The sequence below is a fragment of the Athene cunicularia genome, assembly GCF_003259725.1.
Source record: "Athene cunicularia isolate RWA chromosome 1 unlocalized genomic scaffold, athCun1 chr1_part2, whole genome shotgun sequence".
Classification (NCBI taxonomy): domain Eukaryota; kingdom Metazoa; phylum Chordata; class Aves; order Strigiformes; family Strigidae; genus Athene; species Athene cunicularia.
The window spans coordinates 45,904,790-45,917,466 of NW_020799092.1; the positions used below are offsets into that span (position 1 = coordinate 45,904,790).

The 12,677-nt window shown below is 39.1% G+C and overlaps 1 protein-coding gene across 9 annotated transcripts in view; it reads right to left on the bottom strand.

Moving 5' to 3' along the window:
- TBC1D30 (TBC1 domain family member 30) overlaps window positions 1-12,677 on the bottom strand; it is a 51,612-nt gene that overhangs the window by 17,293 nt on the left and 21,642 nt on the right. For 4 of the 9 annotated variants that reach the window (XM_026868625.1, XM_026868621.1, XM_026868622.1 and 1 more), the window contains 4 exons: window positions 7,238-7,299; window positions 6,780-6,845; window positions 3,479-3,604; window positions 2,198-2,383 (listed from right to left, as the gene is read on the bottom strand). In XM_026868625.1, coding sequence (XP_026724426.1) covers window positions 2,198-2,383; window positions 3,479-3,544 — 252 coding nt within the window. In that variant the 5' untranslated portion in view covers window positions 3,545-3,604; window positions 6,780-6,845; window positions 7,238-7,299. Of the gene's footprint in view, window positions 1-2,197; window positions 2,384-3,478; window positions 3,605-6,779; window positions 6,846-7,237; window positions 7,300-7,968; window positions 8,298-9,786; window positions 9,910-12,677 lie in introns of those variants that run through there. The other 5 variants (XM_026868619.1, XM_026868617.1, XM_026868618.1 and 2 more) reach the window with 5 other exon arrangements.

A 12,677-nucleotide genomic window follows, 5' to 3' on the forward strand; every position in this document is an offset into this window, starting at 1 on the left:
AAAATATGCTTTATTTTCTTCAGATATATTTCAACCAACAGAAGGATAATTTAACATAGCAACATTAACTTGCAACTATGTTGTGTTTTCGTTAATTTCTTATGTCATGTCATTTTATAAATGCTTTTGCTCCCTACCCACTGAGTACTACTAGTTTAGAAATCTCAGATATATGAGAGCATAGGAAAGAAATCTTTTTGCAACACTGAAGTCCATTCTATTTCACTGACATGTGAATTGTTTTGAGAATGCTTTTTTTTAAAAAGTTTGCAATAGATTGCAATAGATACTTTCTTCATGACACATCTCTATAAATTTATTTTTATTATTTGTAGTATTTCCCCATAATAATGTGCAGGAAAAAATGTTTTTTAAGTTTCAGTATCTATGAGACTTTTATGCATACTCTTGATAGCTTCTACATATGCAAGTTGTAATTTTCTTGCTTACCATAACTTCAGTAGGCTAACTTGGAGTTGTCAACAGAGATTAACTTAAACATGCCTATCTTAACTAGTGAAGACTCCAGCATCCCTGGCTGGGCATTCACTGAGACTACCACATTGGATCCTGTGCTGTTAAAGCCCCTTGGTGTCAGTAGTAGCAGTTGTTTCCCAAACCCTGGGAGACACTTCCCAGACACAGAGTTTTTGTTTATAACATCTTTTCCAGAAAGGGGACCTGACTGGTAAGCCACAACAATCCCCTTGCTCCCTTAACTCCTAGACTCCGCAATAATCCAAACATGCTTTCCCCATAGCTCAAATCCTGAGGGCAGCTTTACAAGCAACAGCCTCTGCAGCTGTTCCGAAGTCACTCATCACTTGCTTTAGATAGCACAGTGACTACAAGGAGACAGCCACATGCTAACCTCCAATTCTTTTACCCCCACACACTGCCCCATTCCTTTTTTTCCCTTTCCCTTTTCTCATCTCTCTTCTGGGGAAATTCCAACCCTGCAAAGCCCACACACTAAGCTCAGAAAAGAAACTACTTCATTTTCCATACTTATTTCTGCCAGATAAAGCCCATTTTGGTGCTAACAGCCTTTAGTGCTTTACCTCCCTGGGCAGTCTGGTACCATTCCATTGTCTCCTTAGCACAAGAAGCCTGACACACTCACAGTAGAAGATCATCAAATAATATAAGGATGCATACAGTTCTTATAATCAATTTGGACTTCATAAACTTTGGGCAACCATACTTCCTATATTATCATAGTGTGTTTCAGACGCTTCCGGGCAGTATAAGATATATATCTTTTATATAACACATAAAATGTGACAAATTATAGTTAAAAATACTGAGGAAATTTTTAGCAAGAATTATTGAAAGGAAATTTTACTTTCTGATATAAACCAGATATATGATGGGATTTTCTTCCTACTACAGGCAGCTCTCTAGAATTAAGTATTAAATACCAGCTAGCTGGACTCTACTACCACAAGCTTTATATTTTAGGATCTCTGAGTAGATATAAATATTTACCATATTTAAATAATTGTCTAAGGCAAAACAAACAGCTCAATATCTCAAGAGTCACAGTCATGTTTGCTAATTTGACCACAACTCATACATATGAGCATGTTTACTTAAGGGAATGTGCACAAGATCTCAGCAAACTTTAAACCACATCCTGTAACAAACTGTGTTTTCATTTTCTGACATACTATAAATTTAATTAAGCTTTCTTTTAATTAGAAAAGGTCTAAAAAATAAAACACTGTATAACTAATGTAGCCCAGAAAGTAGCTTCAAAGTGATTTACTTTCATTTTAAATATTTGTGTTTTCCTAGAATTTGCTTTAAAACGCAGCAGATTTATTAACTGCCTCACACGCTACTGCCACACAAGTGGTTGATAATGGAATCTGAAGGTTTTAGCTACCTATAGTGTTTGGAAGCAGACCTGAGATCATAGGATAAGCTATTCTACTCAGTAGCAGTGTTCCCATTTATTTTTATTACAGCCAAACCCTCATTTGTTTCTGTTTGAAAAAAAACAAACAAACCAGCAATAACATTCAAACTGTACATTTAGCTCAGAGAGGATAACAAAGAATCCACAGATATAAATTGGCTAACTCCTTCGAGTCCTTCTCTTTTTGGCTGTCTACAAAATTCACACACTAGTTTATTCTGAAGTTCACTAAGTAAAAGCAATCATCAACACTGGAAAAAAAAAAAAATTACTCACTTTCAGGGCATCCCCTTCGTTGCCCTCCATTACTTCCAGAATAAGTGCAGCTAGTATGTTAAATCCTTGACAATAGCCAACAGATTTATTCCACCTGGCATAAGCCAGCAAAACACGTTTTAATACCACTCGATCTTGCTCTGCCTCTTGGCCGCAGTAAGAACTGCAACCAGTTCGGTGAAGGTCCTTTACAAGGGGGGGAAAAAAAAAAAAACAAAACAGACAAGAACAGACAGGAAAGATGTGTATCTTCCCCCTTTAGTTTTCCCGCCTGTCCCAGTTTTCCTTCCACCTCCATCCTCCCAATACATATTCCCAAAGTTGATGATAATGTTTCTTTTTTAATCGGTAAACCTTTAGCTTACTGAAGAGAAATAGGTTTAGCAAGCTCTTAAGTAAACAAGTCACCTAAAAAATGTTCATATGAAGTTGTCACAGAAGATATTAACAAATATCTAGGTTTCAAAGAGGCAAGACATAACAGCTTGCTTAACCGAACAAAAAAAGAGTGACTGTTTTTATTGATGTATAAATAAACAACTAAGTAATTAAGTTTTCAAAACATAAAAAACCAGAAAGTGTCCTTGAGGTTTAAGCCATTTGTAAGTGAAAGGTAAAATGTGCTACAAATTAGTATCTATAAGCTTAAATTACCAACTGTAGATGACAACTGTAATAATCAGGAACACAAAGCATTCTGCTCTGCATACTCTAATTAAGGTGACTATTGAACACAATCCTTCCTAAACAGAGTAATACCTCCTAAATAGGTAAACAGACTAATATTTAAGTCACCACAGCAATACAAATCTATTAAGCTCTTCCCTAAAACAGCGCACTGTTTAAATACTAAATGTTAATTAGCTAAGAAACATACAGAGACAAAGGTGCTTTACTACTGTAAAATAACTGAGAAATGTTCAATTGGTGTATTATAAAACATACTTTCTTAATCCCAGCAAACATTTGTGTTTATTTATAGATAAGAGGAAAATTCTCTCATGTTCTCCATTAAACTCCAGTATTTCTTTTCAAATAAAAAAGTAGAAATTAAGAAAAAAAAAATCAGTAGTAACAATTTTTTTCCCAGCTAATACTAACCATATCAGTGCATGAGGACCAGAAATGCTAAAGGAATAATTTCAGTGAGCTAAAGAGAATTAAGATATAATTTTTGCCAAAACAGTTTCAGAGGACAAAATAAAACCGAATTCCATCTATTAAAAAAAAATTCAACTTTTCATTCAAAAATTAAAATAAAGTAACAACTTAACTGGCTACCTTTACTATCTGGATGCCCATAGAGTCGTCATCAGGATTACTTCTTTCATTGAATGTGAAACGCATGGTTTTATCCCAGTCAATGGCTATACTGTGTAAGTACTGATCAGCCAGGGTCAGCCAAACCTAGAAATACACAAAGAAGCTCAAGAAATGAATTATTTCTCAGATAAAACATGAAGAGTTTTGATATATATAATTTTAGATGAACCTCATCAGCTTCACCCATATGTGATCTACTGCTAGGCTTGAAATATAAAAAAGAGGACTACATCTAAAACTATTTTTGCACAATTAAAGTAATACCTTGCTCCCTAAAACAAAGGAAAGAAACAGTCAGCATTAAGTGTCCAGATCTGTGAACTGCTTAGAAAGATGCAAGTCTGTTGGCAGAACCTGAATCTACAGGGGTCCTTCAAGATGGAAGCACATTCTCCTACAAGGACCCTCTTCTAACTTTGTAACTGGCAAGGCGTTTTATAAAAAGGTAACACTGCTGCAGGCTTTCCTCAAATTCAACCATGGATCCATCTCCTGGAAACCCCACAAAAGAAATCTAGCAGCGCTTCTCTTTACCAGAGGTCTCTTCTGATCAACTTTGCAGAAAAAGAAGCATCTATCATTAACTATTTGGGATTAATCTGAAACTATCATCTGGATCAGAGTAATTTACCCTTTACAAGAGGGCTTCCTAAACTGTTGGTGCTACATGGAATTCTGAAAACAAACATTTTGACTATTTTTAAAGCCCAATAATTACCACAACAGATTTATGCATGTGTAAGACAAAGGCTGAACCTTTATTAAACATCTGAAGAGTTCCTGAACCATGAAAGACACATGAGAGATCATACAAAGACAACAAGTAACAATAAAGGATCTTCAGGAAACTGAAAGAAATCATGAAAGCAATTTGGTTGAGTTTTATGTCAGTCATTAACGCAAGTGAGAAAAGCAGTTCAGACACTTCCCCCAGATTGAAACACTTAGATAGTTGCATGATGATGAATTTATAGACAGCTCCAAGAATCTCATGTTTTCTGCATTTAAATGTCCCTTCCCACACTTCTGCAAAGCCACCCATGCAGAGGAATGCCGCAGTTCTGCCTCCCAGCAGTCTTTGGCACCGCTGTCATCCTACTGGTGTTGTTTAACTAGATTCTTTTCCTCTGCCAGCCCCAGAAAACAAACGTCACATGCCACAGCAATAATGCAGATGTCACCCTGCTCCTTCTGCTGCCAGCAAAGGAGGCAATCAGCATGCTGCCAACACAAAATGCTTCCTTTATTTTGGTATCAATCTTAAAATCATTGGGAAACCAGGGAACGGCAGTGAAAAAACCCACATCCCTTCTTTGGTTAGCATCATATGGTCACATGTGAGGAAACAGAGATAGGCAGAATGAAAAGGAAAAACAGAGATCCGAGTTGGATGATGTGGCAGAACGTACCCTCAGCAAGTCTTCTGATGACACAAAACTGGGAGGAGAGGTTGATAAGCCCAGGGGCACTGTGACAGGCTGGAGAAATGGTCTCACAAGAACCTCATGAAGTTCAAGAAGAAGAAATGCAAAGTCTTGCACCTGGGAAGGAACAACCCCAGGCACCAATATATGCAGTGGACTGTCCCAGTTAGAAAGCAGATTTTCAGAGGAGCTGGGGGCCTGGTGGACACCAAGTTGACCGTGAGCCAGCAATGTGCCCTTGTGGCAAAGGCAGCCAACAGCCTCTTGGGCTGCATCAGGCAGAGCACTGCCAGCAGGTCGAGGGAGGTGATCCTTCCCCTCTGCTCAGCACTGGTGACACACACCTGGAGTGCTGGGTCCAGTCCTGGGCTCCCCAGTGCAAGAGCAATACAGAGCTACTGAAGATAGTCCAGCAAGGGGCCACTAAGAGGATTAAGGGACTGGAGTATCTCTCCTGTGAAGAAAGGCTCGGAGAGATAGGACTGTTCAGCCTGGAGAAGAGAAGGCTCATGGGGATCTTATCAATTTATATAAATACCTGAAGGGAGGATAAAAAGAGAATGGAGCCAGTCTCTTTTCAATAGAGCTGAGTGACAGGACCAGAGACAATGGGCACCACCTGAAACACAGGAAGTTCTATCCAAACATTAGGAAACATTTTTTTTTTTACTGTGAGGGTGACCAAACACTGACACAGGTTGCCCAGAGAGGTTGAAGAGTCTCTTTCCTTGGAGATATTCAAAAGCCATCTGTACACAGTCCTGAGCAACAAGCTGTAGGTGGCCCTGCTTGGCAGTGGGGTTGGACCAGATGACCTCCAGAAATCCCTTCCAATCTCAGCCATTCTGTGATTCTATGACCTCTGCCACTCATGTACCACAGAAAATTCTCTGAGAGACTTACTGCAGCATGGGAAAAGAACATTTCAGGAAAGAAAAAAGGCTGTTAGATGGATATAATGATTCACTGGAGTTGTAGATTAAAAATAAAATAATAGTGGTATGAGAAAAATAATGTCACTGTAAGTCTTCCATTTCCTTCCCCCTGATTTGTAAAAAGAAACAGTTTGGTTTGGAAAGACAGCAAAAAGAAAACAGGAGAAGGAAATTAATCTGATGCATCGAAAATATATGGAACTACATACATTTCATAAAGCTTTAAAATATTCTTTTTATTAAAATTACATTTCTAAAGCTGAACTTGTGTGATTCAGTTTTATAGAAAAGATGAATAGACATGCCTTTTTTTAGGCTAGGGAACTTCAAATGTTGTTGAAGAAAGCAATATAATAAATTTATCAAATTCCCACTGGACCCTTTCCTACAACACCAACTCACCAATTTCCCATTAATGGTGCACCCTACCATTCTACATAACTCCTGACTCTGAACTTCCCTAATTTACGCAATTTGTCTTTCCCCCATCAAATGTTTCCATGAGCATTCTTGTCAGCACTAGCATCTATCAACGTCACCTTCACAAGTATGACAGCCTACACTGGAGATGTGTTCTCCTTTCAGCTGATCATCAGCTGCAGAGGCAGCTTCACCAATGCAATTCCTTGAGACTGAAAGAATGAAGCAATAACATCTGCACCAGAATAAGTTACCTAAGCACCAAGGATAAAGAGCCTGACTATTGAAAATACCATCTCTACCTGTCTCCAGCTGTCCTGAGGTCATCACTGAAGAATGTAAACTAGGAAAAATCCCCAGTACAACTTAAACTTAAAACTTCCAAATGTTTTCTAAAAAACACTTGTAATATTGATGTCATTCACCTCTCCTGAAAATCTCACAGGCAGTATGTCCCACAAAACATACAGGTCTACTTACTTTTCTCCGCCATTCTTTCGGTATGCCTGTCGGCAATCTGGCCACTGCTTTGAGTGCATCATGCCACTAAAAGCAAAAGCATCCAAAAAGGTATCAAATCCATCATTAGTTTAATGCAACAGTATAGCAACATTTACAACACTGCAGACATGCACATTCATTTAATTTTACTGCATATATCTGAGGGTTTAACTGCTTAACCCACTCACAGGGAAAATATAATTATTTACTTAGAGATATAACAAAAATATAATATTCTAGAACATACTTATGAGATATCCAAGTAAACAATGAAAGCCTATATCATTTTTCAAATACTAATGGAACAGCTGTTGATGCAGTATTTCAAATAATACGATGACATTAGGATGACAGATGCACTTTTGAACTGGGGCAAATAGCCGAATTGAAGAGAACCTAGTCCTTCATAAACTCAATAGAAAAATGAAGTAAATTACCTGCTGAAAACCATTTTGACCTAAAGATGGTTCAAGAGTGAATTTCAATTTTGTATCAACCCCTAGAAACAAAAAGGAAAAAAAATAATCATGGCTATTTTCATTTAGCTCAGAAGGAAAAAAAAAACAACAAAGCAAAACACAATTGAAATAAACCCACAAGATTTCAGCTACCTGTTTTAACAACTACATTTCAATCTGTTTCTGTGAATTCTTGTCTTCACAGTGGATTCAAGGCGCATGTTAAGAAGTACATGGACAAAACGGTTTTAAAATGCAGTAATACCCTCTTTAATGACGTAGTTCAGCACAACTGACTTCACTAAAAGTTATGCAGTACACTATTCTACAAACTGTATTTGTACACTGAAAATTATGATATGCATCCACAGAAAAAAATACATACAGTTTCCTTCCACCTATTTCAACTTCTGGATATTTAATCACTCAAAACTGATTTTTAAGTTTGCAATGCTAAGGTTATTTTATTGCTCTGAATATATATTTTTTTTAATAACTTCTCAGCACATAAAGCACATTTGGCCAGTATTCTCATTTAGGCTTGAATTTTATTTTGGCCATTACAGCAAATTCTTCCATTTGTTATAAAACACGTCTGCTAATAGTCTATGAAATACAGTATTACATAAAATACTAGGATCTCAAGATTGGCCAACACTAGATCCTGATTGTGGCCCTGGAGTATTCCATAACACGAAGAACACCAACACCTTTAATTTGCTTTCTATCCCACAGTTTGAATGTACAGCAATTTGGTCCTTCAAATGCCGCTGTCCGGAGCTCAGGTGCTGAACACAGAATCGCACCACATGTCCCCCTCAAGTCTTCTGGCATAAAGAATAAAGCCTTTCTTTCTTCTTCATCAGTAATTTAATACAATGGATATTTAAAATTATGTAAGGCATAGCTTCTTGTCTTTCTACAATATCAAGACAAACATTTTAAATATATATTTTAATAGCCATATAAAAAACAAACAAACAAAAAAAAAAAAAAAACAGACTTTAATCCTGCAAGGTTTTAAGTATGTAAAATCCATGCTAATCAACTCACCAGCAACAGCGCTTTGGAGGACTAAGCCTGCAAGTCTGACAGAAACCCAGACTGTAGTGGCATTTGCTAGTTATGGAATGTAAAATGCCTTTCAGCATTTGCATACTGATGTCCTAATAAGTAATTTAAAAGCCTTATTGCCTGATCAATATGTATTTATACACAAAGCCTTCTCCTTCAAGGTTTTGTGGTTTCTTTTTTTTTTTTCCTCTGGTGGGGGACAGGGAAGAGAAGTAAGAAGATTCAAACAAAATACAATTTGGTTCAGAATTTTAGCATTTTAGAATTGCATCACTGCGACCTGGGGATTGGTGCTTTCATTTCCCTGCTTCAGATTTAGAAAGACATGCTTGTCAGATCCATAAAAATAAAAGCTTCAAACCATAATAGAAATGTCTTGGAAAAACATTAAAGGATTAACAGTTATTCCTGGAAGTAACTGTTTATTAGCATTCTTCCCCATAATGCCACTGGCACTGAGCAGGAACTCCTAATAGGTAAATCTCTTCATAATAATTCAAAGCAACGTAGCAATGCCAGTAACCTACTAAGATAATTATATCACACTTGCTGTAAATGTGAAAAAGTGAGTCTCATTCCCAAGCAACCTAGTGCTAAGTACTGGAAAACCCTCATACATACAAGAAAATATCATGACCAAGAATTCCTTTTGTTAGGGCAACAGATGTTGACATGTTATCTAACACTGCCTTGTAGCAAACAAGCAATAGTGTTCCAAAATAATCATGTATTCATTTCCAGCTCAGCAGCTAAATATTAATCACTTCAGTTTTCTAAGGCTTAAAGATCCCAGTAACAACTTCTCTCTTTGTCTTATAAGCTTCCTAAGAAAGACACAGAGACAGCCAAGTCTGCAAAAGATCAAGTACAATAAAATCCAACCCCAGAGTAAAGCAAAATGTATCTATCAGCTACATGAACATCATGACCAGGGAGCTGACACAGGGGCCCAGATATCTGTTTGTCTTGATTAAATGAAACTGAAATGAGACCCCCTGAAGCTCCATCTACAAAAGTTTATTAAATCATGGCAGACAATTAAGACAGGTCTGAAAATTACTAGAAGCGACAATAGTATGTTAACACTGGACTATATGGCACACTGTCTTCAGTATGGTGAGGAACCTCTCAGTCAGGCCATACACTGTTACCTCTTCTGGAAGCCATGGAGTGTCTGTCCCCTTATTTGTTCCCAGTTAGAAATATTACCAAAATCAAACTACGTAATGGTTTTGTGACAGGGGAGGGGAAGAGCCATGTGGAGTGAGCCACAGACCATACAGGAACGGTTCCTTATTTCTATCCATTTTAAAGAATTTACATTTCCCCCCCCCAAAAAAAACACTACCATCCCACCCCCAATCTTTTTCAATAAAAATACAGCAAGTAAGCAAGTAAAAAAAAAAAGCTGTGACACAATTAGTACAGAGAGTGCAACAAAAGGCTATACCCACCCAGGAACTTCCTGGGGCATCTGCAGGAAGGCAACCAGCAAGCTAGGAGTAGCATCTCATTGCCTGTTACTTATTTCTGGCACAAGAACCATCCTACACTCTTCACTGAATTTGCCGTTGGACCGATTTCAACCTCTCTTGGCTTCCCAAACCTTCCTACCTCCATTGTTCCCCTTTCCCTAACAAATCTCCCACCCCCACATACTAATTTATTTTCTGCACTCAGTCCTGTCATTTTCATCCTGTCCACTTTTGCCTGCATCATCACCAGCCTTTCCCCAGGGCCTTCTTTCACAGTCTTTTCTCCCTTACACTTCTATCATCTGCGACATCTTACCAGAAACTCCTTTTAATTCTGCATTCAGTTGCCTTCTCCCAGCAAACTAACTTAGATTCCCCAATGGCTTCTTCCTCTCTCAGCACACCACACCCATCCAACCCTACCGCAGACCTTCTGCACCTGTTTTCACAGGATTTTCCCGTTTTTGTCAATCCTCCATATCTGGGCCACATTCCTCTTCATTACATAAACTCTTTGCAGAAAAGATGCATTGTGACCTTATGGGAATTCTCCTTCCCCGCTCCTCTGCATGGACAACCTGGCAGAAATGTACCGTATACGCAGCAATAGTTCCTACTCTCAGGGACTGTAAGCGCTGTCAGTACAACTCAGACCTTTACATCAAGCCAGCCAGGCTATAGCACCATTTGACATAATTATCACCTGCAGTTCATATACTTTCAACTGATGCTTCATACCTAAAAAGTGTATTAACTCATGTAAGCAGGAATGTGTTGGGAACACATATGAATATTAACTTCACAAATACAAGTACACACAAAGGTACACATGTTCAGCACCAGTCAAATTTCTGAAGGGTAGGGGAATGTCATAATAGGGCTTCGTTCAATCCCCTTGCAACCAGCTCATCAGAAACCACTGCAGAAAAAGATATTTTAAAAAGAGAATGAAAACAAAAGTACCCACAAAACCCAGTCCCATTAGCTCTTCCATGTAAAACGCACAATGATTCCTGACAATGAAAGGCTGTAAGAGGGAAGATTATACCCCTAGGATTTCCAAGCCCTAGCAGACTTCCACTGCATGACCAAAATGTAGCACAGGACCACATAAAGAACCACAAGAGCAAGAAAAATGTTGTGGTCAGCCAAGTACCTGCGTGAAGGAATCAAATTCCCACTCTTCAGCAACATTAAACAAAAGGATGGGGCAAAGTCCAGGATTCTTTTCAGAAATACTAAACCAGAAAAAGCATGGAAAGATGATCTGTTCTGATGCGTGTATGTAAGCTATAAAGCCATAGCTTCAAACTTAAAACGCATATCACTGTAGGTTCTTGGCTGTACTTAAAAAGCAGTTGCTGAAACTTCTCCCATGGAAGGCAAATAAGTATTTTACCAAAAACAAACAAGGAAAAAGGCCTAAAGGAGCTTTCTGTGCAATGGGAGCCCAAACTTGGGGGAAAAGCAGCAAAGTAAACTACCACCTTATTGCTGTTTATCAATTCAGGAAGATTCTTAGCCTTGCCTTGTAATTTATCTCTAAATGTAGATTTTAATCTGCAAAATGAGAGGTAACATTCTGAGTAACTCTGCATGAAATCACTTTTATCAGGAGCCAGAGCTCACTGGGATCTATCAAAGCATATCTAAAATTTGCAGTCTACAGAAACTTCTCAATACAGACAGCTTATACAAACACTAGGAAAATCTGAAGGAATTTCATTCAGCTTATTTTTTAAGGGCTCATTAAGTGCCCCAAATCCATCACTCTGTGAAAACATGCATCCTGAATGATGTTATTGTATTTACTTACATATGAATGATATGGAAACCCCAACCCTGTGGGATTTCCTAGCTTTAAGATTATGGCATTTGTGGTTATGCTTCCGATCACCTCCCCTGGTCTTTGTGGGAGCGCAAGTAAAACAATGACATTTTCCACATAACATCATTATCTGGGATATTAGAAGACTACTGTAGGAACAGAGGTCTGTGGGAGTTACAAGTCAGGAAATCTTGATAACAGCAACCCCATAAACCTATACCAGAATATATCTGAGACTTTACGAATACCTGCATCCGAAACTCATCACAAACACGGAAGCAGTCCGCATTGTGTGTACACACAGCTAGTACAATGAGAAATTAAACCTTACATATTTCTGTGCATTGCTCTACATTTCAGCAGACCTCAGGCTTGCATGTTTTGTAAACAACTAGGATTAGGCACCTGATCAACAACATTTTAGCCACAAATGACAGCTCTAACATTGTAAATTGAATTTAAATTTCTAATGCTTCATGAAGAAACAAATGATCCATAATTTTAATGGCAGGCAACGAGAATCTAGCATTCAGTAATGATCACCCATCAGTGCTTCAGTGGAGAGGCCACCTCCCTGGAGCAAATGCACGTTGCTGGCTGACCACCTGGTCCTTAAAAGATCTTGGTGCTGAAGCAGGATCCAGAAAAAACAGCGACAAAGCCGATGCCCTCCTCCTTAGGAAAGGCATGGTTGAGAATTTAGACAACACCCAACCGCAGACAAAGGCTGGGCGGGAGGAGGGGTCTCCAGCATGTCCAGACTCAGCAGGTTTAGCGGGAGAGGTCTAGTGAAGCTGAGAGGAGACCGCAGGGCCTCGGCGCTTGGGCCATGCCGGGGAGAGATGGGGAGCGGCTAGTGGGAAGCTGCGGCCCCGGGGGAGAGGGGAGGGGAGGGGGACAGCGCAGACCGGGCACGGCCACACCACACAAAAGCGCTGCAAGGCGGCGACACCGGGCGGGAGGAGCGGGGAAAGGCGACGGGAGAGCTGAAGGGCAGAGCCGGAATCCACCGCGGGAGGAGAGTGGGACCCGCGCCCGGGGG